The sequence below is a fragment of the Vulpes lagopus genome, chromosome 1 (genome assembly GCF_018345385.1).
Source record: "Vulpes lagopus strain Blue_001 chromosome 1, ASM1834538v1, whole genome shotgun sequence".
Classification (NCBI taxonomy): Eukaryota; Metazoa; Chordata; class Mammalia; order Carnivora; family Canidae; genus Vulpes; species Vulpes lagopus.
The window spans coordinates 96,122,275-96,149,950 of NC_054824.1; the positions used below are offsets into that span (position 1 = coordinate 96,122,275).

The window sequence follows — 27,676 nt, forward strand, 5'->3', positions numbered from 1 at the left end:
AGCTCTTTCTTATTCATTATGCTGTCTGCCTCCAGATCTTACCTGAAATCCTTCACTTTTAAATATTAACATTTTTTAAAAGATTTTATTTATTTATTCATGAGAGACAGAGAGAGAGACAGACAGACAGACAGACAGAGACACAGGCAGAGGGAGAAGCAGGCTCCATGCAGGGAGCCCAACGTGGGACTTGATCCCGGATCTCCAGGATCAGGCCCTGGCGCTAAGCTGCCAAGCCACCCGGGCTGTCCAAATATTAACATTTTTTAACATATATGCAGTTCAACAAAACTTGTCCATGGCCTAAATGTGGTCCCTGAGCTGGTAATCTGTAGATTTTTGCCTTATGAAAACAGAAAAAGGGAGAGCCCAGCACAGAAAAGCACAGCCCCAGAAGTCTGAGCATGGGACTCATTTCTGCCTCTGTCTTGCTGTGAACTTTTGGGTAATTCTTTTGCCTTTCTGGGCATCAGGATCTTTGCCTTAAAAATGAGATTCTTGAGGCAGATATTCTCTAAAGACCTGTCTCTTCCAACATTCTATGAATCTGAGGCGCTGAGGAGAAATGGAAGCTCAAATCAAGAGAGAACATTGACAACTGAGGAAGAGATGTCTAACCAAGGAAGTGCCAGGGAGGTAGGAACAAGAGAGAAGAAATGGAATGAGGGGAAGAGGAGCAAAGAAAAAAAAGATAAACAAGTAGAAAAGGTTTATGGTTGTTGAAATTGTATTAATGAGCCTTTCTAGGATCCTATGAGAAAAAAATAAATGTTGCAAATCAGATTATAGTAGGAAAATGTCTATATGACTCTTTTTCCTTTAAAATAAAGTAAGGAAGAAAGACAAAAAACAAGTAATAAAGACATGGCATGAGTGTGGAGCAGAAAATATCAAACATAACCTTTGACAGTTAACTGAAAAATTGTCAGGGGGTGAGGATTTGGGATGGAGAATAATCTCCATAAGTATAGAACAAGAATCTACAAAAAGATCCCGGACAACCTCAAAAAAAGTAGTATACCTTTCTGGCTCAGAATTAGGATCTGAAGATATTTCACATGGCCAAAATAATTCCTGTCACTGAGTCATTCCTTCTGAATTGCTTGATTTTTCCTCAGAAATGCTTTTAGCAAGATAGAAATAAATTTGTGTAAAAATCAGCCTTGAAATTCCCAGCACTAAATTCATCCTGAAAATTATTGACTTTTTGAAATCCATCTATCTGGAAAGTTTTGAAGAGAGCTGTCTAGAAACTGGGAGTCCTGCAAATGATCTGCAGACATCCTTCAGCTGCCCAGGGAGGCCTATCCCACCACCTCTGGGAATGGAGCAACCTTGAAATGTACCTTTAAAACCCTGACAGGTCATGAATCTCCTGGGAGAACGAGTGCCCTTGATTTGTACATGAATCAAACCAGTTTTCTTTTTCCTCGTGGCTCTTGCTTAGACTAGTCACAGGGGTGCTAAATTAAAATGCAGTTCGCATGCCCCACCATTGGAGATGGGAATTTGTACTCTTACCAGGCATACTGCAGGTAGAAGTTTCTGGCTAAGTTTGCTGCCAAAATGCATTATTAATCTGAGGTCTGCAGACATGTGGAACTGTTCCAGGACTTGACAAAGGCCAGAGATGCCAAGTTCTGTCACTTACAACTTTGCCACTGTCAGCACTCCCATATTTGAGAAGTGAAAATTTCCCATCCTTGCAGGACATTCTTTTAAATTCAAGATGTCTTAGGATCTTCCATTTTTCTCAGTTATTAGACTTCCAATACCATGTGCCAGCCTTCATGCTTTCCTTCTAGTCATCATCATCAAGAAACTGCTATGTTCCAAGACCATTTCTTTTTACTGAAGACACAAAAGCCCACCCTCATGAAAGTTATGTACTATTTGGACAGACAATAAACATAAAAATAAATTATGTAAAATGTTAAGAGATAAAAATTTCCATGGGGGAAAGAAAGAATAGGGTAAGGAAGTGGCCAGAATGTTGAGGGCATTGCATTTTTAAATAGGATTGCCCAATGGGACTCATGATAAAGGTAGATTTGAGCAATAACTTTAAGAAATTAAGGGATTTATTTGGAAGAGAATTCCAGGCAGAGGGAATAGCCAGTGCAAGGGCCCTAGAGTAGAAATGTACCTGGTTTGGGTGGAAATCAGTTAGGAGGCCAAGGTGGCTGAAGCACCTTGAGTTCAAGGTCAGTTATCCAATAAAGGGGAGCAGGCCAACGTTACAGGGAGTCCTTAAGACATTGTAAAGACTGATTTTACTCTATATGAAATGAGAATTATTAGAGGGTCTCAAGCAGAATGACAGGACTGCCTTTTTTTAAAATTATATTTATTGCCGTTTATTAGATTGTTAGATCTAAAACCATAGTCTTGGAGTTCCACTGCACAGAAATCATTTATATTTCTACTGAACAAAATCTACAACAAAGAGTTGAAGTTGGGCAGTCCCGGTGGCACAGCGGTTTAGCACGGCCTTCAGCCCAGGGAGTGATCCTGGAGACCCAGGACCAAGTCCCACGTTGGGCTCCCTGCATGGGGCCTGCTTCTCCCTCTGCCTGTGTCTCTGTCTCTCTCTGTCTCTCTCTGTGTTGCACATGGATAAATAAATAATTTAAAAACAACAACAAAGAGTTGAAGTTATTGTCTTTGGCATGCAGGTTTTTCGTGTTCTTGTTTTAGAAAACCAAACAAGCTGGGGCACTTGGGTGGCTCAGTCATCTGGGCTTCCAGCTCTTGGTTTTGGCTCAGGTCATGATCCCATGGGTTGTAGAATTGAGCCCCAAATCAGGCTCTGCCCTCAGCAGGGAGTCTGCTTGAAAGATTCCCTCTGCCCCTGCCCCTACTCATGCTTGCTCGCTCTTTCTCTCTCTCTCCCCCCGCCAAAATAAATAAATCAATCCTTAAAAAAAAAAAAAAAAAGTCAATTTAAGCCTTTGGCTCTCTAGGACCTGGTGGTGCCTCATGCTAACTCAGTCTTGCAGCAGCCTTCATGGGCAGCTCGCGTGTACAAGGGAGGCAGTAAACAACAGTGGTGCAGACTCAGCTGCAAGCCAGTTCTTGATTCAAGTTGTGGCACTGTCACTCGTAACCTTGTAACTTTGGCAAAGTGCTAACTTCTCCAAGTCCAGTTCCTCATCTATAAAGTGGGAGAGATATTATTACCTATGGCATTGAATCATTGTGAAGATTAATTTATCTAATAAATATATATTCAGTAGTAGATGGAAGAATTGAATCTTGAACTTGACTAGTTCAGTACTTTCCCAACTATCTTTGTACTATTCTTGCCAAGTTTTGTTGTGTTGCCTTTGATAAGAGATCCAATTAGACATGGTCGCAGTGAGCTGATTAGTATTTTTCTCAGATGTTAGCCACTGCCTTCCTTCCAGGAGACTTAATAAGTATGTTCCTGGTATTGTCATTTAGGTAATTGACTGAAATGTTAAATAAGGGCAGCCCGGGTGGCTCAGCGGTTTAGTGCCACCTTTGGCCCAGGGCGTGATCCTGGAGACCCGGGATCGAGTCCCACGTGGGGCTCCCTGCATGGAGCCTGCTTCTCCCTCTGCCTGTGTCTCTGCCTCTCTATGTCTCTCATGCATAAATAAATAAAATATTTAAAAATATATTAAATAATACAGAAACAGGGCCACTTCTTCCCATAATTCCTTCAGTCTAAATGGTCACACTTTGGGTGATGAGTTGTAAAATGTAGGTGGTTCTCTATTAAGGAACTAAATTAAAAGTAAAAACCTATTTCTTATATGCTACTGCTGACTTGCTTTTTTTAAAGAATATCTTTGCATATTATATTGAGAAAAGATTGTAGGCAACTGAGAGCTGAAACAGACCAATTTACAAGTTGTCACAAAAATTCAGGTCCTCACCTGAATGGTGCAAAATGAACTGATGAAGGTGTGTTTGTTGGGATATACGTGTACAGGGATTTACTAATAGATCAGATTTTGAGTGTGGCAGAAAGAGAATAATCTAGAAAGGCTCCAGTACTTCTGACCTGAAAAACTGGGCAGATGGTATTGCCATTAACAGAGAAGTCAAATAACAGAGAAGTCAATGCCAATTTTGGTTGTGGTCCATTTGCACAGGTGCAAGAAAAGATGAGGGTTTTGGTTTGGAACATATTATTAGACATCTAACTAGACATACCAAGTAAGAAGATAGATACATAAGTCTAGAATTCAAGGAGATCCAGGCTAGAGCTACAACTTGGCAATACTTAGAGTTTAGTCGAACACTTGGGACCGAATGAGATCATCAATGATTAAGTATAAAGAACTCTGGAGCATTCCTTTGTACTAAATAAGCTGGAATATGCTGAAGTAAACAATAAGGAAAAAAGTAAACCAAAAAGTGCCATGTAGTGGATATTAACAAATAAAAGAAAGAATAGAGGGGAATGATTAACTGTATCAAATACTACTGATTTAAAATTGATCATTAAATTTAGTCATTGAGGCCATTGGTAATCACAGCAAGAGTGGCTTTGGTAAAGTTCAGGAAAGCTAGATAGAATTATACTCAAAAGTTGGGAGGAGAGAAACTGGAGGCATGGAAGTATATAAAATGCATTTGATGGATTTAGGTGAAAAGGGGGAGAGAAATATGAAGTAGAGAAGTGAGGTCCAGAACGGTTTTTTCAAGTGCGAGACATAACATGTTTACAGATGGAAATGGTAGAAAGGGGGATGTGGTAATGTGGAAAAGAGAGATGTAGAGGGGATAAAGTTTACTGGGAAAAATTTACCAGATAAAGTTCTCTGAGTAGCAAAGTTGGGATGGAATCTGCTGCCCAAATAGAGAGTTTGAGCTTAGATAACGAAACGGCAATGCAATCTGCAGCAACAAATGGAAAGACCGACTACAAGTGTATAGAGGCTGGTGACTAACTAAATAAAATGGTATGACTGCATAGAAATTCTATTCTGATAGCTTCAATTTCTGTGTTGATATAAGAAACAAAGCTTTCAGCTAAGAGGGAGGATGGGGAGAAAATAGTCACATGTTCAAGACTAATTCTGATCCTCCAAGAAGTAGACATTAGATGGAAGTAAATGTGCAAGGGAGTTAGAGGAACACCTGTGAATAATGGGGGAAGACTTCAAAATGCAGATATTCTACCTATGAAAGAAGAGAGAAAAAAGGATTTGGTAAGAAGACCCTCAAACTGCAGTACAATCCTGAGAAAGTCTCAACCCAGACAATGATGTATCCCCAAGTAAAGATTCCCAAAAGAAAAGCCCCATATCAGAGAGGAGTGTCCAACCCCAATACTACCACTGTACTCAGCCACTGGCTAGAAGCCATTGGGGGGATAGCATGGCCTTGGGATGAATGTCACAGTGAACCCAAATGAGTGACAACTAAAAGCTGTCCATCACCTGCGCCCTACAGGCACTCTTGACAGATCTGAGTGGGCACACCTCCATGGCTGGCACAAGGTTTGAGGAGAGCAGAGGTGTGAAATAATCATCTGGAACAGAGGGCAACGAATGGCCAAGGAAATACATTTGGTTTCTCAGTCAGCATGAAGGGCCTCTTGTGGCTGTATTTTGCTCAGGTATGCACAAGAGTGAGTAATTAACATAGAATTTAATTTACATAAAGAGGAAAATAAAGGCATGGGGAGCAATAAACAGTGAAAACGCAGATGAGTTGCACTGAAACCCACGCTGGGATCAGGGATCGACGAAGTTTGAGGACCAGAGAGAGGGAGCTAGAAATATAAGGCACTAGGGGGAGCGATCAGAAGGTGGGATATATAAAATTAAGATTATGAAGTGGTTGTAGTTATTGGAAATAATAAGGCCTAGGATATTACCTAGGAAATGGATAGTTAAGGTAAAATAAAGGGAAATATCATCATGAAGAAGAGTTCCAAAAGTGGAGAAAGCAAAATATTGAAGGGATTATTTACATGTGTGTTGAAATCACCAAGGATTAAGACAAGACTAGTATTGAAGAGAATACTAGAAAGCTAAAATAATCCAGACATGAATGACACTAGGAGAAGAAGATGAAGGATGGTAGGACAACACAGTCTAATGGCATGAGAATCAAGGCTTAAAGAGTTTAGGGAGAATGAAAGACAAATGGTCTGACAATGACAATAAGAAGCAAAGGGGATATCTAACTCACTTCTAGGCCCAATGGGAGGAAAATAACCATCCCAAATGGAAAGAGCTCTAGGGGAGGCAAGAATCTCAGAGGAGATCTTGGTTTTGGTAAGAGCAGGAAGGTGAACAAAACTGTATCACTCAGCGTCCAGTCAAGAGAAGAAAGCCCACACCAGATAGCACCTTTTATTTGAAGAACGGGTTGCAAAAGTATTGGAAGACATAAAAAGCCCAGGGTACAATGAAGAAACTCAGAGATCAACAGGAGTAGGCCTCTTTCACAGATTTGGCTGGAGAGCCAGGAGGAGGTGATGGTACCAGAACCGAGGAACTAGGCCACCTGGCAGGAACTGGAACAAATGGACACTGGCACGAGAGAGGAAGATCATCTAGAAGGATCCAGAACCAAAGAGAAGCTGCAGCTTCTGCTGGAGGGGAGAGGAAGACAAGACTGCCCTGGCTTCTCCTTTCCTTTAATGTCCCACCCTTTAATGTCCCACCAATGCGTCCTATTGGCTGAAGCTCGATGGCAGCCAGTTGACAAGGGAGCTTTTGAGAAGTCCTGCCACCTGTAAAAGGCATCATCTATGACTCTCCTCACCACAGTATGGTGTGAGAAACTCTGAGGCTTCCCAAGTCCCCTCCTGGGACAATAATACCATGGAGCCATGTTCTCTAGCGTCTCACCACCTTCCCAGAGCTCTAAAGAAACATGAGGTATAGCCCTTCCTGCTCTCAGATCCCACCACACTTCCTGGCTGTTGCTAAAGCCCCAGTTCTGACTCACAGCTGGACACAGAACCCATCTCAGGAACCCCCAATCCTTCCTGCCTCTCCCCATTCATTTGTTTTTAAAATGTATGTATTTTAGAGAGATTGAGAAAAAGGGGGATGAGGAACAGAAGGAGAGGGAGAGAGAAACTTAAGCAGAGTCTACACCGAGCAAAAAGCCGACACCAGGCTTAATTTCACAATCCTGAAATCATGACCTAAAAGCCAAAACCAAGAGTTGGAGGCCTAACCGACTATATCACCCCAGCACCCCTCCCCATGCACTTCTGTTCTGACAGTGCAGGGAATCCTTAGAAGTGAGGGGGGGGCAAAAAGTGAGAAGGTCCACTCTTTACTCCTCAAGCCACCTCCACTGAAGTATCTTTCTTCCCACTAAATCCCAGAGGGACTCAATCTTGAAGCTTTCTCCTTCTCCTGAGACAATGAATGTGAGCTATTATGGAGTCAAGAAACAGACAAAGGGGGGGGGGGAGTACATGAAGGAAAAAAATAATGCTGGTTCATATTTCAAAAATAATATACCCAGAGAAGGAGGCAAGCCAAGCTCAGAATTATAGAGGACAGGAGAACGTTTGGGGATAAAGGAACATTTTGAGATAGGGATAACAATTTGACTCAGTAGCTATATTTTCTTATCTATTTCCCTTTTCATGGGTGGTAGCTCACAGTCAGGAAAAGGATAAGGTGCTTTCCAGGGGTAAAGTAATAGAGTTGGAGAGAGCTTACAAAAAAGCAATCACCTGTGCTAGTCCCGTGTAACATTCTCACACGAATTTCTCACAACAAATGGGTAAGGTTGATGTCATAATTTTCTTTCACAGATGATGAAACTAAAGCAAAGAAAGGTTCCGAATTTGCCCAAAGTCACACGGCCCCGTAGGGGTGCTGTCAAGGCCGGAGGTGAATGGACACATGTATTCCCAAAAACGCAGGGCCTGCTTCTCCTCTCATGACTGAGCTGAAAAATAAAACTAGTTTTCAAGTGTGAAAAATTCTCTAATCAATGATAAAATGTTTTTGTGTCATTGACAATAGTTATCAGGCTTGAGAAAGTGAAACCAGGACATGACTCAGCATGGGAAAGTGGGAAGTGGTTCCGTGGGAACATGTATCCTACGGTAACCCTAGAAGACTCCAGTTTGCTAGGGCTTCAATTTGCTAATTAGCAAAAAGTTCTTAGCAACATCTAGCAACGACTCCTAAGTACAGTACCCTTGCTCCAGCCCCTCAAAGGGGGCCAGCATGAGCCCCCCCACCACCACCACCCCCACCCCGGCTTCGGCCAGGATTTGTGTCCCAAGGGTCAAGCTAAATGGGTGGAGGTGGAATTACAAAACAGCAGGAAGAACCAGGGCTGTGTAATTACTCAGGCTTTGGAGAGCACCGAAAATCAGGGACAGGAAGCAGAGTTCAGCCTTGGGATGCAGAGCAGACTCGAAATCAGGCTGAAGGTCTGAAAGTCAGAAGCTGTCAAAGGTAGCCCAGAACCGAAAATAGGCGGGGGAAGCTTGGACTTCCATTGTCTATGGTCGGCGATGGGTATTATCAAAGAAACTATGATGCTTTAAAGACCATCACCAGTTGTGAATATTCCTTTAACTTCTCTGCATTTTTTAGTAAAATGGATCATGTCAGACATATGACTTTATACTCTGATTTTTCCCTTAATATATAATAAACATGCCCTTTCATTTCTCAGTCAACAGCAGTCTGGCTTTTGCCACCACTGCTCCATTGCCTGCCCTGGCCAAGGAACCCAGTGACATAATAATTGTTTTGTCTATGGCCACCTCCAGTTCTGGCTCCCTTGACTGTTCCTTAACCACTTATTCCTTCCTTAATCCAACGTCCCTCCTCTGACTTCCTCAACATTCCTCTTATCCTGGTTTTTCATCCACCGCTGGCTGCTCCTATTGATCCCCTTCACAATCACTTTCTTCAGATAACTCTTGAAGATAGAAGGCAGACGCCCTAGGAACACTTCACTCTAAACACCCTTTCATTTTAAATACTCTTCTCGGACGTTCTCTTTTATTGACCATCTCTGCATTTTGACACACAAAGTTAAATCTTTCAGCCTTAACCTCCTCCTGAATGCCAGATCCTGAGCTATCATTCAATCTAGATTTTCCACACGCTCATTAAACTCAATGTGCCCGAAATAGAATTTACCTCTTCTTCCTTCTCAAATATGAAGATGTCTCCCTTAAAGCTTGGAGATGGATAACATCACAGCGCCATCTTGCCTCTTCCCCTTGGTGACATTAATAAACACACAACTAACTTTGACCTCAAATATTATGTGAAGAACTTTATACACATGGTCTCCTTTAATCCTCACAACTCACTTTACAACAAGGAAACTGAAGCTCCTGAAGGTAAAGACACTTGCTCAAGGATGCTGCCCAGCAAGTGGCAAAGCTAACAGACACCTTTAGGAGTTTGTCCCCAGAGTCCAGAGCCTAGGCACTTAATGCCATACCCTCTTAAAAAGACTTAGTAAGTCTGGGCTTTTGGAAAGGAATTTTTACTGAGAAACTGGGTGAAAAGAAAAGAAAACTCAAAATGTAAAAATGAATGAAGAGATGAAGCACATATTGTTTTTTTTTAAATATAAGTGTCCACCTGCATCAACCTGTCCAGCTCAGCCTGGCATCCAGCCCTGCTCCCTTCTCCCCACCACACTCCACTCTTTCAGGCGCTAGATCACATCAAGTAGATTCCTTGCCCAGGGAAGATGTAGCTTCTAAATTTGGTGGATTCTTCAACTTGTTCCAAATGCCACTTATTAGAATAAATAACCTCTCCTCTTATATTCTGATTTGGTCCTCGGGGCCCAACCCCATTCCCTGCAATAAGGAAAGCACTTCTCTACCTTGACATTGAGCTTCAGCTTCTCTGAAACTACCTTCTCCTCCTCTCCCTGCAATTCAAACCTGAAGAATTCTAATGCTTCTACAACTCATTCTTGTATGTGCTATTTGATACTGAGTGATGTCTTTGACTAAGGGATACCAGAAGCTGGTGAGACCCCTTAGCTACCTTCTTGCTCATGGCCTGTCTAGTGGCGTTGTGGCCTGACACCATCATCCTTCAGCCAATCTGGCTTTGTCAGCTCTACACACCCAGCAACCCATTCCTGCCCCTAGCACCAAGGCTTAGAAAGAGACTTCTTATGATTCCACCATTTTTAAGCCACAGTCCCTCCACTGGTCTTTCTTAGAATTTTTGGTTCTCGACTCATTTGCAGGGCAGTGACCTGTACACTTTGTTTTGTCTAAACAAGCATTTATTAAATACCCATTATTATGCCAACCATTGTGCTTTGAGATTTTGTAAAAGTTCAAGGACAATTAGAGACAATCCCTGCCCTTAGGAAAATTTCAGTCTGTTGGAAGAACCAATAAGCATCCAGATTATAAGGAAGTGAACCAAATGCTCAGTGAAGTCTGAGAATGGAGCCTCTAAGCTGACATGTCCGCCTTGTAGCACAGAGGTCCTGCAAGTGGTACACCTTAAGGTTCCTGAGGGCTGAGACTGGATCTCATTCATTATTCTATTTCAACCCCTAGCAAGTACCTACCACAGCACAAGTGCCCAAGAAATAGTTTTAAATGAATAATTGCATCCACTAACAAGTTCCAGATAATCTGAGTTACATTATTTGGGTGCCACAGAGCCAGAACAGATAAATAAGAATACTTTTATATTGTATCTCAGCAGTGCAGTTCATTGGAAAAATTCCAATGTCAGGCTGGCCCTGAAATCGGTGAAATGTCTCACCCCTCCTGACAACTCCACCTGCCCACACAGCTTAACTTCGATGAAGTCGTCTTAGCCTCTAGTTCAACCAAACACAGGGGTCTTCGTGCAACCTCTGCTTGAATAGCTCCAGTTACAGAAGACTCACTCCTCTCCAAGGCTCTGTAGAGCTCGGACACATTTAGAAATCCATCTCTGGGGGGATCCCTGGGTGGCTCAGTGGTTTGGCGCCTGCCTTTGGCCCAGGGCACGATCCTGGAGTCCCGGGATGGAGTCCCGTGTCAGGTTCCTGGCATGGAGCCTGCTTCTCCCTCTGCCTGTGTCTCTGCCTCTCTCTCTATGTCTATCATGAAAAAATAAATAAAATCTTTAAAAATAAATAAATCCATCTTTGTGGTAAGATAAATTTGTCTTCTTCAAACCTCTGTCCAGCTGCCCTAGTGTTGGCCCCAAAGATCACAAAAAAAACAAATGTAAGAACCTCTTCACAGAATAGCCCCTCAGATATTTGAAGATGGAGCTCATTGAACCTTTTCTTAGGCTTACTAAAAATATTCTCAATATCACAATTAGCCCTCACATTCCGAGCCCTCCCACTACTCCGGCTAGTATCCATTTAACACATTCTTATTTATTTACATCTTATTTTGATCGTGGCATACAGAACAAAAAAACAAGACTCCAATACCACCCGATCAGCATGAAGAAGACAAAAGCTATCACCTTCTCTAGTCTAGACATCGTATCTTAGTGTAGCCTGTGATCATATTCAGTTTTTATTGTAGTCATAGCACACTGCTAATTTAGATTGCATTTACTGTCAACCAAATTTTTCACATATCATCAAACTATATTTCCCCATCTGGAGACCTCATATAGTTGATTGCTGAACCCAAGGGCAGAGTCTTCCATTTTACCCTATTAAATTTTCTCTTGGTATATTCAGCTAATAATTCCACTAGATCTCTTAAGAGCTGAACTAATCTTGAACAACTTCAGAATTTCCCCAAGTTTAAACTTCTCTATTTACTAATCAAAAAATATGTAATTCACTGGGCGCTCACTGGGTGCCAGACGCCATTCCAAGCACTGGAGACTCAACAGTGAACAAGACAGACAACACTTCTGCTTACATGGAATGCATGTTCAGGAATGTAAGAGGTTTGGGTAAAGGAAGAAGGGCCGGGAAAAGGGGACAGAAATGGGACAGAAAATGCCCTCTTGTATCTCTAAGAGTGAGTAGGCATGCCTTCTATGTAAGAGACGGATTCCTCTCTCCAAGTGGACAGAAATACTCTAGGCATGTTCCCTTAACCAGTTGTACTTCTCTGCTGTCAACAGCAAACCTGGCTTAAATGGTCTGTTGCATTTCCTTGATTTTCCTCCAAGCAATCATTAGGGTGCCCTGGGATAAACTTTCACAACCCCCTTGAGAGTATAACTGGCCTGACCTACTTCACCAGTCTGACATACAAATATAGTTACATCTATTTTTTTCTAATTTGCCGCTTCAATCCCAACTAGTTTTCTTATGAGAACTGCATACCCAAGGGGATTCTGAGAGATGCTACTTTTATAAAGTCCAACAGACTCTTTGGGACCCTTTCTTTAAAATACCAGACCCCTACGTTTCTCTGAAGGAAATCGCTTGGGATTTTTCAAGTACATGTAAAATCGCCTCCAAAGGTAACTTGCTATCTCCACTTCTATATTTAGAAGAGGAATAATGTTAATTTTGAAAGACTACTATTTCCATTGGCAGTTAGGAGAGAGGGCCATTTCTACATAGAAGAACAACTTGAAAAAAAATTATGAAAGGCCTTATGCATTCCTAGGAATAGGTTTTTAAATCCCTGGCTTAGCCACACACTCAAGATGAAAAAGAAGGTAGAGATAAGAGATCTAGAATTCTGATCTACTTTTCCACAGGGAAAAGGGAAGAAATGCTTTTCCTCTTCCCTATATCCTTTACTTCCATTCCCTTTTTAATTCACCTTCAAGAAGCCAAAACATCGGAGAGATATTGGTCTGAACTGGAATAACCTGAAGAAGCTATGTTAGAAGAGACTGAGCTAGCCACAAATATAAATCATTTTTAATTTGCTGCCTTCTAAACTTATTCTGACAACTCTCCTCAATCACTGGCAACCCTCCCCACAGCCAGAAAGCCATATAGGCAGCCTGCTGGGGAATTTCAGTGACACATCAACCATTCACCTGCCCTTGGCAAAGTACACGCCCACACCCTCCTACCTCCATCTTGCTCAGCTCGGGCCTGGAGGCAGCCACAAGGCCATGCCTCCCAACAGAGTCAGTCGTTCACCAATGGTCCCAAGGCCAAGATTCCCCTTCCTGCTCACTTCAGGCATCAATACATTCTCATGCTTCATCTAATCTTGATTATAGCTCTGAGTGAAAACAATGAGACCCAGTTTATTTACATCTTAGAAAAGGAGTTTGTTAAGCAAAATATATCTCTTGGAAGGAAATGGGATATGATTTATTAAGCTTCCAATTAGTCCATATTGATTTTGTACCATCTAATAATCAAGAGTGAAAAGTGTAGGGCACTCACATTACTAAGTTGAACATCGGTGAACCCTTATGTTAGCTTAGCAAGTGACATATCAATGGCATGACATGGGGCTCAATCAAAACAAAGATCCAATGACTTTGGTTTCATGGGTCCATACACATGTCCAAACTCATCACATTTATACACCAAATATGTACAGTTTTTTATGTATCAATTATACTTCAACAAAATGGTTTTTACGGGGGAAAAAGTCATCACTTTAAAAGAAGTGAGATCTAGCCAGCAAATTCTTCAGACCCTGATGGGAAGTACAAGACCACCAATGCATATATTATTATTATTATTAACAGCAGCTAACCCATATGCTTTTGCAATATTTTTTGCATATTTTACGTAGATGATCTCATTTAACATATGTAATAGTCCTGAAGGAAATTACTATTATTACAATTTCACAGAGTAGGGAATTTCTATTTTAACTAGTCCCTCATATTCCTCAGCAATTAGAAACGACAAAAACCCACCATTTGCTTCGACGTGGATGGAACTGGAGGGTATGATGCTGAGTGAAATAAGTCAATCGGAGAAGGACAAACATTATATGTTCTCATTCATTTGGGGAATATAAAAAATAGTGAAAGGGAATAAAGGGGAAAGGAGAAAAAATGAGTGGGAAATATCAGAAAGGGAGACAGAACATGAAAGACTCCTAACTCTGGGAAACAAACTAGGGGTGGTGGAAGGGGAGGTGGCCGGGGGGTGGAGGTGACTGGGTGATGGGCACTGAGGTGGGCACTTGATGGGATGAGCACTGGGTGTTATTCTATATGTTGGCAACTTGAACACCAATAAAAAATAAATTTATAAAAAAAATTAACTAGTCCTTCAAGGGTCAATGAACTTACTCCAGTATTTTACTCTTAGAAAGATGGGACTGGCGCCAGAAAGACTCATAATTAGAGTGTGTGGGCCCTTTCCTCCACACACCACACCCACAGGCAGCTAGCTACCTTACTTTTCCTGTAGCAGACAGGCCCCATCACATTCCACACATGGGACCAAATGATTTCACATTGCTTTCAGCAACTACCTGAAGAGGCATATGGGTAAAACAGCCTCATTTCTGAACAACTCTCACAATATTACATTTACAGAATTCTCCAGTTAAACAAGGATACTTCAGTTAAAACTTATAGGCAAGAGATACTGCCTCAAACACATCAGTATTGACCTTCCTAGAATAATCATTTACAAGCATGAGTCTTTATTAAAACAAAGACTGTGGCATCTGATAATAAAAGCCACCGTATCCTTTGGGGTAAATACCTAGTAGTGCAATTTCTGGGTCATAGGGTAGTTCCATTTTTAACTTTTTGAGGAACCTCCACACTGTTTTCAACAGTGGCTGCACCAGTTTACATCCCCACCTACAGTGCAAGAGGGTTCCCCTTTCTCTGCAACTTCACCAACACCTGTTGTTTCTTGTGTTGTTAATTTTAGCCATCTTGACAGGTGTGACATGGTTTCTTATCATGGTTTTGATTTCTATTTTTCTGATGATGAGTGACGTTGAGCATCTTTTCATGTGTCTGTTAGCCATTTGGATGTCTTTTTTGGAAAAGTGTCTATTCACATCTTCTACTCATTTCTTAACTGGGTTATTTCTTTTTTGGGGGTAGTAAGTTTGATAAGTTCTTTGTAGGTTTTGGATACTGTTTATTGGATATATTATTTGCAAATACCCTGTCCCATTCTGTAGGCTGCCTTTTACTTTTTTTGTCAACTGTTCCCTTTGCTGTGCAGAAGTTTTTATTTTGATGAAGTCCCAATAGTTCATTTTTGCTTTTGTTTCCCTTACCTGTGGTAATGTGTCTAGTAAGAAGTTGCTATGGCCAAGGTAAAAGAGGTTTCTGCTTTCATTCTCCTCTAGGATTTTGATGGTTTGCCGCCTCATATTAAGGTCTTTCATTCACTTTGAATTTATTTTTGTGTATGGTGTAAGAAAGCAGTCCAGTTTCATCCTTTTGCATGTTGCTTTCCAGTTTTCCCGATACCATTCATTGAATTATGGACTACCCTACTATCCAGCAATTGTACTACTATAGTACTTACCCAAAAGATACAAAAATAGTGATTCAAAGGTATGCATGCACACCAATGTTTATAGCAGCATTATCAATTATAGCCAAACTATGGAGAGAATCCAAATGTCCATTGACATTTAGGCTATTTTCCATATTTAGGCAAATGTGAATAGTGCTACAATAAACTGGGAGTGTTAATATTTCTTTGAAATGATGATTTCCATTATTTTGGAGAAATACCCAAAATCAGTATTGCTGGATCAAATGGTAATACTGTTTTCCATAGTAGCTGTACTGTTTTGCATTCCCACCAACAGTGTCAAGGAAGGGTTCCCATTTCTCTACACCCTTGGAGCCAACACCTGTCTTTGTTTTTTTGACAGATGTGTTTGTGACAGATGTGAGGTGATAGCTCATCATGGTTTTGATTTGCATTAAGTTCCAATGGCTTTTTTATAAAAATAGGAAAAAAATAAAAAATTCATGCATAATCACCAAAGACCACCAACAACCACATCAATCTTTAAAAAGAAGAACAAAGCTGGAGATGTTATATTTCCTGATTTCAAAATATATTGTAACACTATAGCAACAACATGAAAAACAGTAATGTTAGTGGCATAAAGACAGATATATAGACCTAGGGCACAGAATAGAGTCCAGAAATAAACCCAAGCATATAGCAACATCACAAGGGTACCAAGAATACACAATGGGGAAAGAAAAGTCTCTTCAACAGGTGGTGTTAAGAGAACTGGACATGATATCCACATGTGAAAGAATGAAATTGCACCCTAATCTGACATCATATACCAAAAAATCAACTCAAAATGAATTAAAGACTTAAGATTTGAAACTATAACACCCCTAGAAGGAAATAGGGGAAATCTCCAGGATATTGGTCTTAGCAATGATTTCATGAATATGAAATCAAAAGCATAGACAACAACAGAAAAATAAGTGAGACTATATCCAACTAAAAAGCTTCTGTGCAGCAAAGGAAGCCATCAACAGAGTGAAAAGGCAACTTATGGGATCGGAGAAAATATTTTCTAACCATATAATCTGATAAGAGGTTAATATCCAAAATATAAAAGAACTCAAGAGCAAAAACAAACAAAAACTCAGAAGTGGAAAAACCTGAATAGACATTTCTCAAAAGGAGACAGGCTCTTCTCGCTCCACCTTTCATGTTACATTTAGAGGAGTTGTCTGTAGGGTGAAACATTAAGTGATATTTTAGTGTCTGGAGAATCTCTTAGACTTTGAAGATTATCAGCTTTTTTGGGATAGGATTTTGTCCATCTTTCTCATGCCCGGGCCTACCACAGCACCTGACACACAGGGAGAAAATAATTATTTGATGAATTTACTGGATTCAAAAATAGCATCCATCTGGCCTATGACCTCACTCAGGCAGAGGAAAAGCTTGCTGGGGTATAAGGATTCAGTACAGTACATCATAGGGAGGATGTTAGTAATTAACAAATCAGCATTACATACTTCTCACTCTAAAGACAAGAGAAATTATTTTCAAAAAACTTTAGAGAACAGAAAACAAATAATTAAACTAGCTATGCATCTGCCAAGAGAAGGTTAAGAGTTGAGGTCCTTGCTGCTGCCCATGGTTCTACACATGGGCAATATGAATACCTGAGGTCAATAGATAGAATGTCATTACCAATGTTTTTCAGAATTGGTCCAAATAGAAATCAACAAAATCTCTGAAATCTAGAAAACTTGTGTGTTCTGCCTTCAGGAGTAAATCTAGTCTTTTTATGTTATTTCATTCTTAATTTTAAAGAATGCAATTTTTATCACTCTACCCTTAATGACACTGACAGCTAAAGCATGTAACAGTCCTGAGGAAGAAGAGGGACAGATTTCCCTCCCAAAGCCTCCTATTTTGAGGAAGATATCTTTTGTTGAGACACAAGCATACATGTTCGGCGTTCTTTTCTTCAACCTAAAATTTAGAATATATGGGAATTCTCCCTCAATTATTCAAACAAAAATAAAACCAATTAATTCTCCCTTCATGTTTGGCTTTCCTCCCCACTGCCACTGCTACTTTGCAAAACCAGTCTTCATTACCTCAAGGATGATTCTGGCAAGAAGACTCCTGGTTACCTCATTCTTCCCTCCAGGCTTCTCCCTTAAACTATGTCTGCATAGATGAAAATTCCTTAAGGGTAAGCGACGTGTTTATTCATTTGTATTCCAAGCACCTTGTGCAAACTCTAACACACAGTGAGGCTCCTTTAATGTCTGATGATTAAACGAGTGAATAACTGAGTTTCCTAAATATTTCTTATTGTGGCATTCCTCTGCTCAGATCTCGTTAATGGCTGGCTACAGTTCACCTCATCAAAGTGTATTTGATTGTCGCCATTCACAGATTTCATATTTGCGAATTTGCCTACTCACTAAAATGTATTTGTAACTCCAAAGACAATACTCAGGCACTTTACAGATCATTCATGGACATACACAGAACAACAAAATTTTGAGGAATCCATCATTATGTTCCCAGCTGAGTTTGAACAAAGTGACACTCTACCTTCTTATTTCAGCTCTCAGACTGTGAACAAGTGTCCTTTTTGTGCTCTCTAGGATGCCATGTTTTTCACAATTTTATGCTATTTGTTGATGATTTTGTTGTTTAAAATGGGTCACAAGTATAGCACTAAAGGGCCATCTAGTGTTCCCAAGCACATGTACCATAGGAAGAGGAGCTATGTGTTTGATGATCCCTGTTCAGGACGAGCTGTTGGCCATGTGTTCAATGTTAATGAATCAACAAGATATATTAAATATAATATCTATCTTTAAGCAGAAATACACAAAACACAAGCTTATGTATTTATTGATCAGCTGAAGAAAATGTGACCAGACACCTACAGAACCTTAACATATTTCCCCTATGAACAACACTATTGCTAATTCAGTGTCTGTGTCAGAGAACACATTTACCGTCAATAACTAACTATACATTATCTCTAATTGCTTCTCAGAGACCTCAATTATCTGTGTGCACTCTGCCTGTTACCTCAGCCCCTCTTCCCTTCAGTGGACAGTATGCACCCCCCAGTCCCCTTGCCACCACCAGAATATGCTTCTGTGGTCTATGGTTCCTCTGTGCTTCTCTCATGTTGTTACACCACCTGGACCACCAAAGTCCCCTTCAAAATGCATCTTCTCCATGAAGTCCTTACAGAGCTCAGTGCCATGAAGAGACTTGTCTTGAATCTTTAATGCAACTGCCTGTGTTTGTTATCACAACACTTAACATTTAAACACATGCAATCTAATCCCTATTTTATTAGTGTTATTTGGTAACACTAGTTTGATTATAATCACCTTGAAAGCAAGGCTTACTTCATACTTCCATCACTTCCATTTATTGATACTTCTTTATATATATATTTCTACCTAATAATGTAATAATGCCTAAGTGGTTTTAATCTGCCCTTTTTTCATATTATTAAAGAATGATAGAGCTCTAAAGAGCCTTAAAACTCCTCTAGGCCACCCCCCCCCCCAATTTATAGATAAACCAAGAATTAGCAAGTGATTTGTCCAAAACCGTGTTATTTGTATGTCAGAAACAGAAGTAGGTGTCCTATTGCTTAACAGTGTGCATTTCCCACTGCTCCAGCCAGCTGTCATGGCATTCCTGCTATTGCCATTTTTTAATATAAACAAAACTTCCTAATACTTACATTCATGAAAATGAAAAACATAAATTAAATGAATGATGAACTCTATCTCGTTCCAGAAAATGATCATGATCATCTATACATAGACACATGAACCAGCTGGGGGAAAAAAAAAATAATAGCAGTTATCCAGCTTCATGAAAATGCATTGCTAACAAGATTTGATTTTTATATCAAATGATTATGTTTCAAAGGATTTCTGTTTTAGTCATTCGTATACTGCTTATTTGTTGTATTTAAGTCTTATAGTCATGAAGCACCTGGATGGCTCAGTTGGTTGAGTGCTGGACTCTTGATTTGGGCTCAGCTCATGATCTCAGGGTTGTGGGATTGGATCCCACATTGGGCTCTGTGCTTGTCCCTCTCCTCTGCTCTTCCTCCCCCTCTTCCTCTATCTCTCTCTCTTTCTCTCTCTCAAATAAATAATTTTTTTTCAAATAATCTTTTAAAAAATATTTAGTCTTATAGTCACAAGACATTTTAAAAAATAATTTATGTTCCAATATACATTTGTGATAGAAAATTGTGATAAAGTAATTAAATTTCCAAAATTAAGAAAATATGTTAGGATAAAATTAGGAAGGAACAGTAGAATAGAAATATAAGTTCACGGAGCAAACAAATTGACATCAGACAGAGGGAGGAACCAAGATGGTGAGTAGGAAGCTCCTAAATTTCCTTTCTCCCATGGACACACCAAGAGTACAACTGCATAGGAAACAATTCCTTCCGATAGAAATTCAGAAACTGGATAAATGGTGGCCACAAATGGATTGAATGAGAAAACACCCACAAGGAAACAGGTGGCAAAAGCTGAGACATACTCTTGCCCTAACCCTACCCCCGGCACCATGCTGTACAACCGGATGGGAACCCCTAACTTCCAGCTTTTCCCTGAAATATGAAGGGTTTGATTCACACGACAGGACTTGAGTCCACAAGACCCACAGAATCCACAGGACTATAACAAAGAACCAGTTCTTAATGGGTGCAAGCGCTCACATTGCCCATCCTCCAGGGCTCAGCGTGAAAGGGACAGGCAAAAATGCACATCTCCCAGTCTTTCCCTGGAAAGGGTCTGACTGCATACTTTATAACCTGCTGCCTCAAGGTAGGACTTCTAATTAGCCACGCATCTGAGGGCTCAGATCCTCCACAGAGTGCCTAAGGCCCACTTGTCCTCCCTTTTCCCTCTAGCTCTTTCCAACAATAAAACCAGGTCACCTCTGGAAGGGGTTTGTACACATGTCTGGTGCCCCAGCTTTTTCAGCTGCCACCAGAGGAACAGGCCTCCAGATTGCCTATTTCTGATAGTCAAAGAGTCTTGCATTCATGAGACCCCCAAAGACTATGGTAAACAAAGAAGCAATTCTTAATAGGCATGTGAGGACTCACTATAGGCCTTAGTGCAAAAGAAACAGGCAAAAGTGCCCATTTCCCCGTATTTTACGGGAAAGGGTTTGATGGCATATTTCACAAGCCGTGGCTTGAAGGTCCAGCTTTTAGTTAGCACACATCCAGGTACTGACGGCAATCCTCCCTGGAGCCTGAATGAGCTGGTGAACGCTTTCCCCACCTTCTCCCTCCTGTTCATTCCAAAAAAACAAAGTCACTAGTATGTGACTATTATTTTCTATTTTTTAGAAAAAAGCTTGTGCACACATCTAGCACTCCAGCTTTCCCAGCTGCCACTGCAGGGGCCAGCCCCCAAATCACCTACCTCTGATAGCCAACAAGCCACGTGTTGGTGAATCCCACGGGATAATAGGAAACAAAACAGCTTTTAAACAGGCATGTCTGAGCAGCTATACACTCAGGCTCAGTGCAGAGGGAGCCCATCTCCCAGCTTTCCAGCTGCTGTCCAATTTGGCTCCTAATCAGCCTGCATGCAGGTGCTGACTGCAACCCTAATGGGTCTTAGTGCCTTCTTCATCTGCTGGGAGCCACTAAGAACAAAGAGGGCAGCCTGGACCATCAGGAAGTTTTGGGAGACAACAGGAGCTCAGTCTGGCTAATTGACAAGGTTCATCTTACACAAGACGGGTCTGTCAAGGCTGGAAGGGGTGGCTGTTTTATCTAGTGTCCAGAAACCAACACAGAGACTCCAGGCCAATGAAGAAAGATAAAATGTGGGGAGGGAATGTAAAAATGCAGAGCTTTTGCATGCATTAAAAGTTTTAGCAGCTTAAAACAGACCGTGATAACTAATACAATTTCAAATCTCATTATGTACAACACACTAGAAATTACGTTCGCAACTCCTGAAACATATGAAAAATTGTAGGTGTCAACTTCAAAGTGTATAAGGAGGTTGTGGTACCTAAGTAAGCAGTACACAAGCAAAAAATATTTGACCCTCATTGCTCTAAGCTGCCTGCAATAGTAGCTTGGCTAAAGACTCCCAAATTATTTGTTGGGTGTGGCTTGTTTGATGCTACTTGCTGCATCTGCCCCAGCAGCACAACCTCCCACTTGCCTCAGTGGATTTGCTGTCTATAGAGCAGCTCACATGAATTCCCCTAGACTTCAGTAGTAATAGCAGAGAAAAACAAAACAACCATAAAACTCAGCATGGTAATTCAGTAACCCAGAACCTAGAGAGACATGAGAAAGTCAGTGGAGAGAGTTGAGAGGAAGTGTGAAATCTGAGCATCTCATGTCCAGCAAGTAGGCCAGAGTGGTTACAATAATAAATCCCACCTTTAAAGACCATTTTACAAAAGCTGCCTCGTACCCAGGTGAGCAGGACTTGTGAGATCAGGCGTTAGGATGGAAGACTGAGCTCTTCCCTGAGGGAAGACCACAGGGTAATGAAGGGATTTAAAGTCTCCCAAGGCAGGTAGCACCCAATCTTGGTGCAAACTAGGTCTTCCCTTTCCAGGCCTAGAAATGGACACTTGGCTATGTGAGGATTCCAGCCAGAATGCTATCTTTAAAATACAAAATTATGCATTTCCCCAACTTAAAACCTTTCCATGATTTCCTATAACTTTGAAACACTCAGACTCTAACTTAGCACCCAAGTGCTTTAGGGTCTGGCCCCTGACTTTCTCTCTAAACTCATCTCTTAACCACCTTGGGAAGCACTCACTCTGCATTCACTCCAGCCTTCCCCCATGACCGGCAGATCTCAGCTGTGTCTGACTCTTGGCCCAACTCAATGACTATACAAACACTAGTGTGCCTGCCTAGAAGGGTCTTCCTACTTCCTCACCTGTCCAACCTCTGTTCCTTCAAGACATACTCAAACACCATCTCCCAGGTCTCAAATTCTGATTTTTTCCCCTTCTTTGTGCCCTCAGAGCAACCTTAATCCAACATTTATCATATTGTACTATATTCATTCATTCATTCACTTGCTAGCTCTCCTTCTAATTTTCTAGCAGGCACAGCTGGCACTCTAGAAGTAAATCATGAGTGAAAGAGGAAATAATTTATAAACTTTAAAAATTAGTTATAAACAAGGAACAAGGAGATAGAAGATTCAGAATAAGAAATAACAAGAAGCAAGAAAGCAGGATGATCTGGGTGGAAATTGAAGAGACAGAGGGTAGCAATGGGCTCTTCCAGTCTGTTTCTCATCACAACACACGGGCTTCCATCCCCACTCAGGGCCTTTGGCCTGCTGTAATGGATTAGCAGGGCTCAAAAACCAGCCCTATCACTTATTAGCTATGTGAACCGGTGTAAATTATTACTCACCTCTAAGCCCCAGTTCCTCACCTATGAGATGGAAATAATTGTATTAACCTCCACATAGAGTTGTTATAAAGATTAAATCAGGTAATGTTATGAAGATAAATCATGAGAGCCATGATAGACTTGACACCGTGCTGTGTACATAATGAACATATGATACATGTTAGCTGAGAATATCTTTCTAGCTGATGTTCAAGAATTCTTTTAAAAGGGCTTTTCCTCAGGCCCTATAAAGCAAATGGCCTGGGCTAGGACACTGGACAATGTGATACGAAGTCATCGTTTGATCCAGGACATTTTAGTTCAGTGCTAAAAGCAGCAAACCAAACCCAAATCAGCAATGTTGCCATCATTTGAATCTATTCCTTTTTTTTAATGGTTTTGTTTATTTATTCATGAGAGACACAGAAAGAGAGAGAGGCAGAGAGAGGCAGAGGCAGAAGCAGGGTCCCCACAAGGAGCCCCGTGCAGGACTCGATCCCGGGATCCCAGGATCAAGCCCTGAGCTGAAGGCAGATGTTCAACCACGGAGCCACCCAGGCATCCCCATTCGAATCTATTCTTTAGCTCATAGATAATAGCAATTGTAAGTTGGGTTGGGGTCAAGAAGACTTTAATATGTAAACTATGTTAATGACATAGTTTTGATGTTTTGCCTTAGAAATAAAGCAAAAAAAAAAAAAAGAAAGAAAGAAAAAAAAACCATATGAGGTTGTCATTTGAAATATCTAAGGAAGATCCAGCCCCATAGCAAAAGAAACTTCACTTGATAAAGCCTCAACTTCTCAAGCCTCCTGAAGTTGCCAAGTTCTGCTCTAATGAACAGTAGGATTGTTTGCCTATTGACCCAACCACTAGTTTAGATTAGGAGGTAAAATATTATCTAGAAGGATTAATTATTATATCACATTGTACCAGATGCCTCTATCATGCATCAGTTCTCTTGGTTGGTCACATATTAACAATCACTGTCTTGACATTCTAAACACACTCCCTGATTATTGGTTCCTGGCAGCAGTGGTTGAGAGCAGTTACTGGAATCTCTGCTTGCTGGGTGATTACATAACCTCTGTACCTAGCCGCACAGCTAGTCATAATATTCCATGATGTTTGGCCTGAAGTGTATCATATTCACCACATTGATCTCCTCATTATTTACTTGATGTGTTTCGGTTTCCCTACCTTTGTGTCTTTGCTTACTCTCTTTCCTCCACCCAAAATCACCTTTCTTCCTGTCCAATTATTCAAATTCTAGAAGTATTTCAAGGTTCAAGTCAAATGCTCTTTGTCAACAACCCAAGCAAAAAATAGTTTGCTTCTGGGTTTTCACAGCACTTCATTTTCTGTAGAGTGCTTCTGCTTGAATCTTGTATTTTCTTGACTAGTACAATGCTCCACACACAACTGGCACTAAAGATTTATTGAAGGCAGGAACTAATGACCTACTACAACTAAGGCTACTATAGATCACTTGATAATATAAACAGACATATCATCTTAATGAAAAGAAAACACTTTTCTCCTTATGAGGAAATCCTCACAACCAATAGCTAAGTCCATTTCCTGCTCATGTGCCTCCCAAGGGGCTTGGGAAGGATACTCTAGGCAGAATGTATTACTGAATTTCATCTTTGGCTTATTACTCTCATTTCTTGGCTATTGAAACACTGCCCTAAGTAGTGGTAACAAAATTCAGAATCAGGGAAACTGGAAAATGAGGGATTTAAGTTGTTGCTCTGGACTGAAAAAAAGAGCAAAGATGTTCTCCATCGTCCGTGATTACTCATTCACAGAAGTGAGTCAAGGGCAGGCGAGAGATGATCTAGCACTAGGTCAGGGTAAAAATTGGGAGGATAATAAAGAATATTTATATGGACTCAGTATTAAATGATATTAAGGAATTGTTTTCGATTTAGTCAGATTGAGTAATGGCATGCTTGTTATGAAGTAAAAAAAGCCTTATCAGAAATGCATGCCGCAAAATGACATGATTTCTGGGATCTGCTTTGAAATAACTCAAGAGCAAAAAGGAGGAATGGAAAGAAAATACTAAGATTGGCAAAAATACTAAGATTGCTCCACATTTCTGTGTGCTAAAACATTTCTACACTAAAACTTCTAAAAGAAAATTCTTTTAAGACAATAGTTATCTTATGTAGCTGATTTCCAAACAAGATATTGACCTGAAATGACAAATAAGAAGGGAAAAGGGAATTTCTATTATCTAGGTCACCAGTCTGTGCCATTTGATTTAATTCAGATTACTCCAAGTCACTGCTGTTATGTTCTCTGCTAAATTGGAAAGCTGTACATGTACAGTATGGACATATATCTGGGGGCTTTAACTTCAAACAAACTAAAATGATTTATATTATGTTCTTAATAAAGATTTCAGCTTCATCCCAGACCAGTTCCTTGGTGTTTGTTGTCCTTATGGCTTTTTTTTAAATTATACTTTTTTTAAAAGGAAGGGGAAAAGGAGATTAGAAGTAGTCTTTGGGTTACTAAATCTCCTGGCAAGATATCCTGGTAATAATCTAGGTAAGCACTTAATTATATAGCATATCTGGCTTAGCTTTGAACCATAGTGTCTTTTACAGAAGTTAATTAATAACCCTGTCCTCTGCTCTTTTTTCTTTTCCACCAGGCAAAGATCAACGTCAGAACTTTTTTCCCAATAGTTTTAATCTAAATAGCCCCAAATTTCTCTTCACTGAGTGATTTATGGCACCAGAAGGATTTGTCATATGAAATGTTGCTTGTTGTCTTTTGCAAATACTGCCAAAGATTGGAATCCTTAGATACCTGAGAAACATTTTTTGTATCTATCTTTTTCTGAGATGAGCATATGTCTCTAGAAAAAAAAACCTGTATATTTTTGGTCCTAACTTCACCATGTATGAAATGGTAAATGGTAGAAGTAACTTTATTGATTTTCTTGATAGAACTGACTAGACAACTTCAGGAAAAGGAACATTCCAGTTACATTAAAAACATACAAAGACCAAACAAAACAAAACAAAAAAGGCCTTAGCAAGCTGCTTTGTTATCTGCTACCTGCATAGAAAGAATTTTATATTCTGGTGGCCTAAAAGTGCTTCAGCAGATCAAGGCTTTGAGAAATGGAATTGACTAAGATAAACTTTTTTTTAAGATTTTATTTATTCGTGAGAGACACAGAAAGAGGCAGAGACACAGGCAGAGGGAGAAGCAGGCTCCCTGTGGGGAGCCCAATGCGGGACTTGATCCCAGGACTCCAGGATCACACCCTGAGCCGAAGGCAGATAGATGCTCAACCTCTGAGCCACCCAGGTATCCCAATTAAACTTTAAAAAGCCAGCAAAAACTTTGAAACTGGCATCAGCCAGTTTCCAGAGGCCATCCTCTGGATGGCCTCTCCAGCCATCCAGGCAGAAAATTCCAGAGGAATTTTCACATTCCTCTGTACACCTCTGTACATTAGGCCATTATAGGCATCCAAATCCTTCAGAAAATATCATCTAATTCAGTATTTCCCAAACATTTATAGAACTAAGATATTATTAATTGTTACCTAAAAAAACACTTTATGGTCAAATGATGTTGGAGAATATCTGGGCCACACAAAGTTCAAATATCTCTTTACTTTGGGACTTTCTAGAGACTTCTCTAGGTATATATATATATATATATATATATATATATATATACACTATAATAATAGGTATTATAAATCTTCAAGAAAGGAAATGTCATAAAGCCAGTGTGATGTTCGGAAATCATCTTGCAGAACTAGTGCTCCAAAAATATGTTGATGACTATGATCCAAAAATATACCCAGGCATACACATACACAGAGATACGAACATACTAGGAGATATGAATGAACCATTTTTTATTGGTCTAAGCAAGTATTATGTCTAGTTCCAGAATATAATAAAGGTAATCTCACTACTATTTGAATGGGAGTCTAACTGGTTTATTTTTTTTAAGATTTTATTTATTTATTCATGAGAGACACAGAGAGACAGAGGCAGAGACAGAGGCAGAGGGAGAGACAGGGTCCTCGAGGGGACCCTGATGTGGGACTTGATTCCCGGGACTCCGGGATCACGCCCTGAGCCAAAGGCAGATGCTCAACCACTGAGCCACCCAGGCGTCCCTAACTGGTTTGATTAAATAGTGAGTTAATCTCCTGAAAACAGAATCTGCAAGTCAGAAATGCTAACAAGTAATTTCAAATATCACAATCCCTTTAAAGATCCTTAATTGGTGGTGAGAACTGCCCAGGAAAAAGGCATACTCAGCTAACACCTGTGGCCTTTGATGGGAAAATTTTGTCTCCTCTTGATGCTGAGCTGCACAGTCACTGGTAACCAGTCCAGCTCTTCACAAGCATGAGCCTTTGTCTTCTATTGAAGACAAAACTAAATATGTATAAGGACATTTACTGATGGATTTTCGTATTTTTCATTTCTTTTCCTTACAATTTTACCTCTTCTCCACATAGCCTAATCCAGCTTCTACCTGGATCTCCCCTTTGTACTCTGGGTGCCAGCCTCAGCTCTACTTATACGATCACTGAAACAGAGTCTAAAAGAGAACTAGGTTAATGATGGTTGCCAAGCCAACTGTAGCAGCAACTAGGACAAGAATTGAGAGTCAAATCTAAGCCTGTGAAACCCAGACAAGCAAAAAGTTAGGTGCAATCCTACAGGATGGAGGAACAGAGCTAAGGTTGAAAAATGAAGGGTGAATTTCAATATAGCAGAAACAAGGTCCAACCCTGACAACAATGTGGTACATTTGGAGAGATAGAGACTGGGAAGGAGGGCAAAAACAAGCAGAAGCCTCAAAGACCACCATAAGACATGATTTATTATAACAAATGGAAGACTTTAATCATGGCAGACCAATGCAAACAGCTGGTTATCTGTAAGCGTTGTCAAAACATTG

General features: G+C 40.4%; 1 protein-coding gene across 5 annotated transcripts in view; it reads right to left on the reverse strand.

Annotated features, from left to right (window-relative positions):
* ZPLD1 (zona pellucida like domain containing 1) overlaps nt 1-27,676 on the reverse strand; it is a 417,570-nt gene that overhangs the window by 234,562 nt on the left and 155,332 nt on the right. The window contains exon 1 of one of the 5 annotated variants that reach the window (XM_041725944.1): nt 20,763-21,048. The exons of 1 other annotated variant lie outside the window; for it this stretch is intronic. In XM_041725944.1, the coding sequence (XP_041581878.1) occupies nt 20,763-20,881 (119 nt within the window). In that variant the 5' untranslated portion in view covers nt 20,882-21,048. Of the gene's footprint in view, nt 1-20,762; nt 21,049-27,676 lie in introns of those variants that run through there. 3 more of the 5 variants (XM_041726019.1, XM_041725962.1, XM_041726012.1) reach the window with 3 other exon arrangements.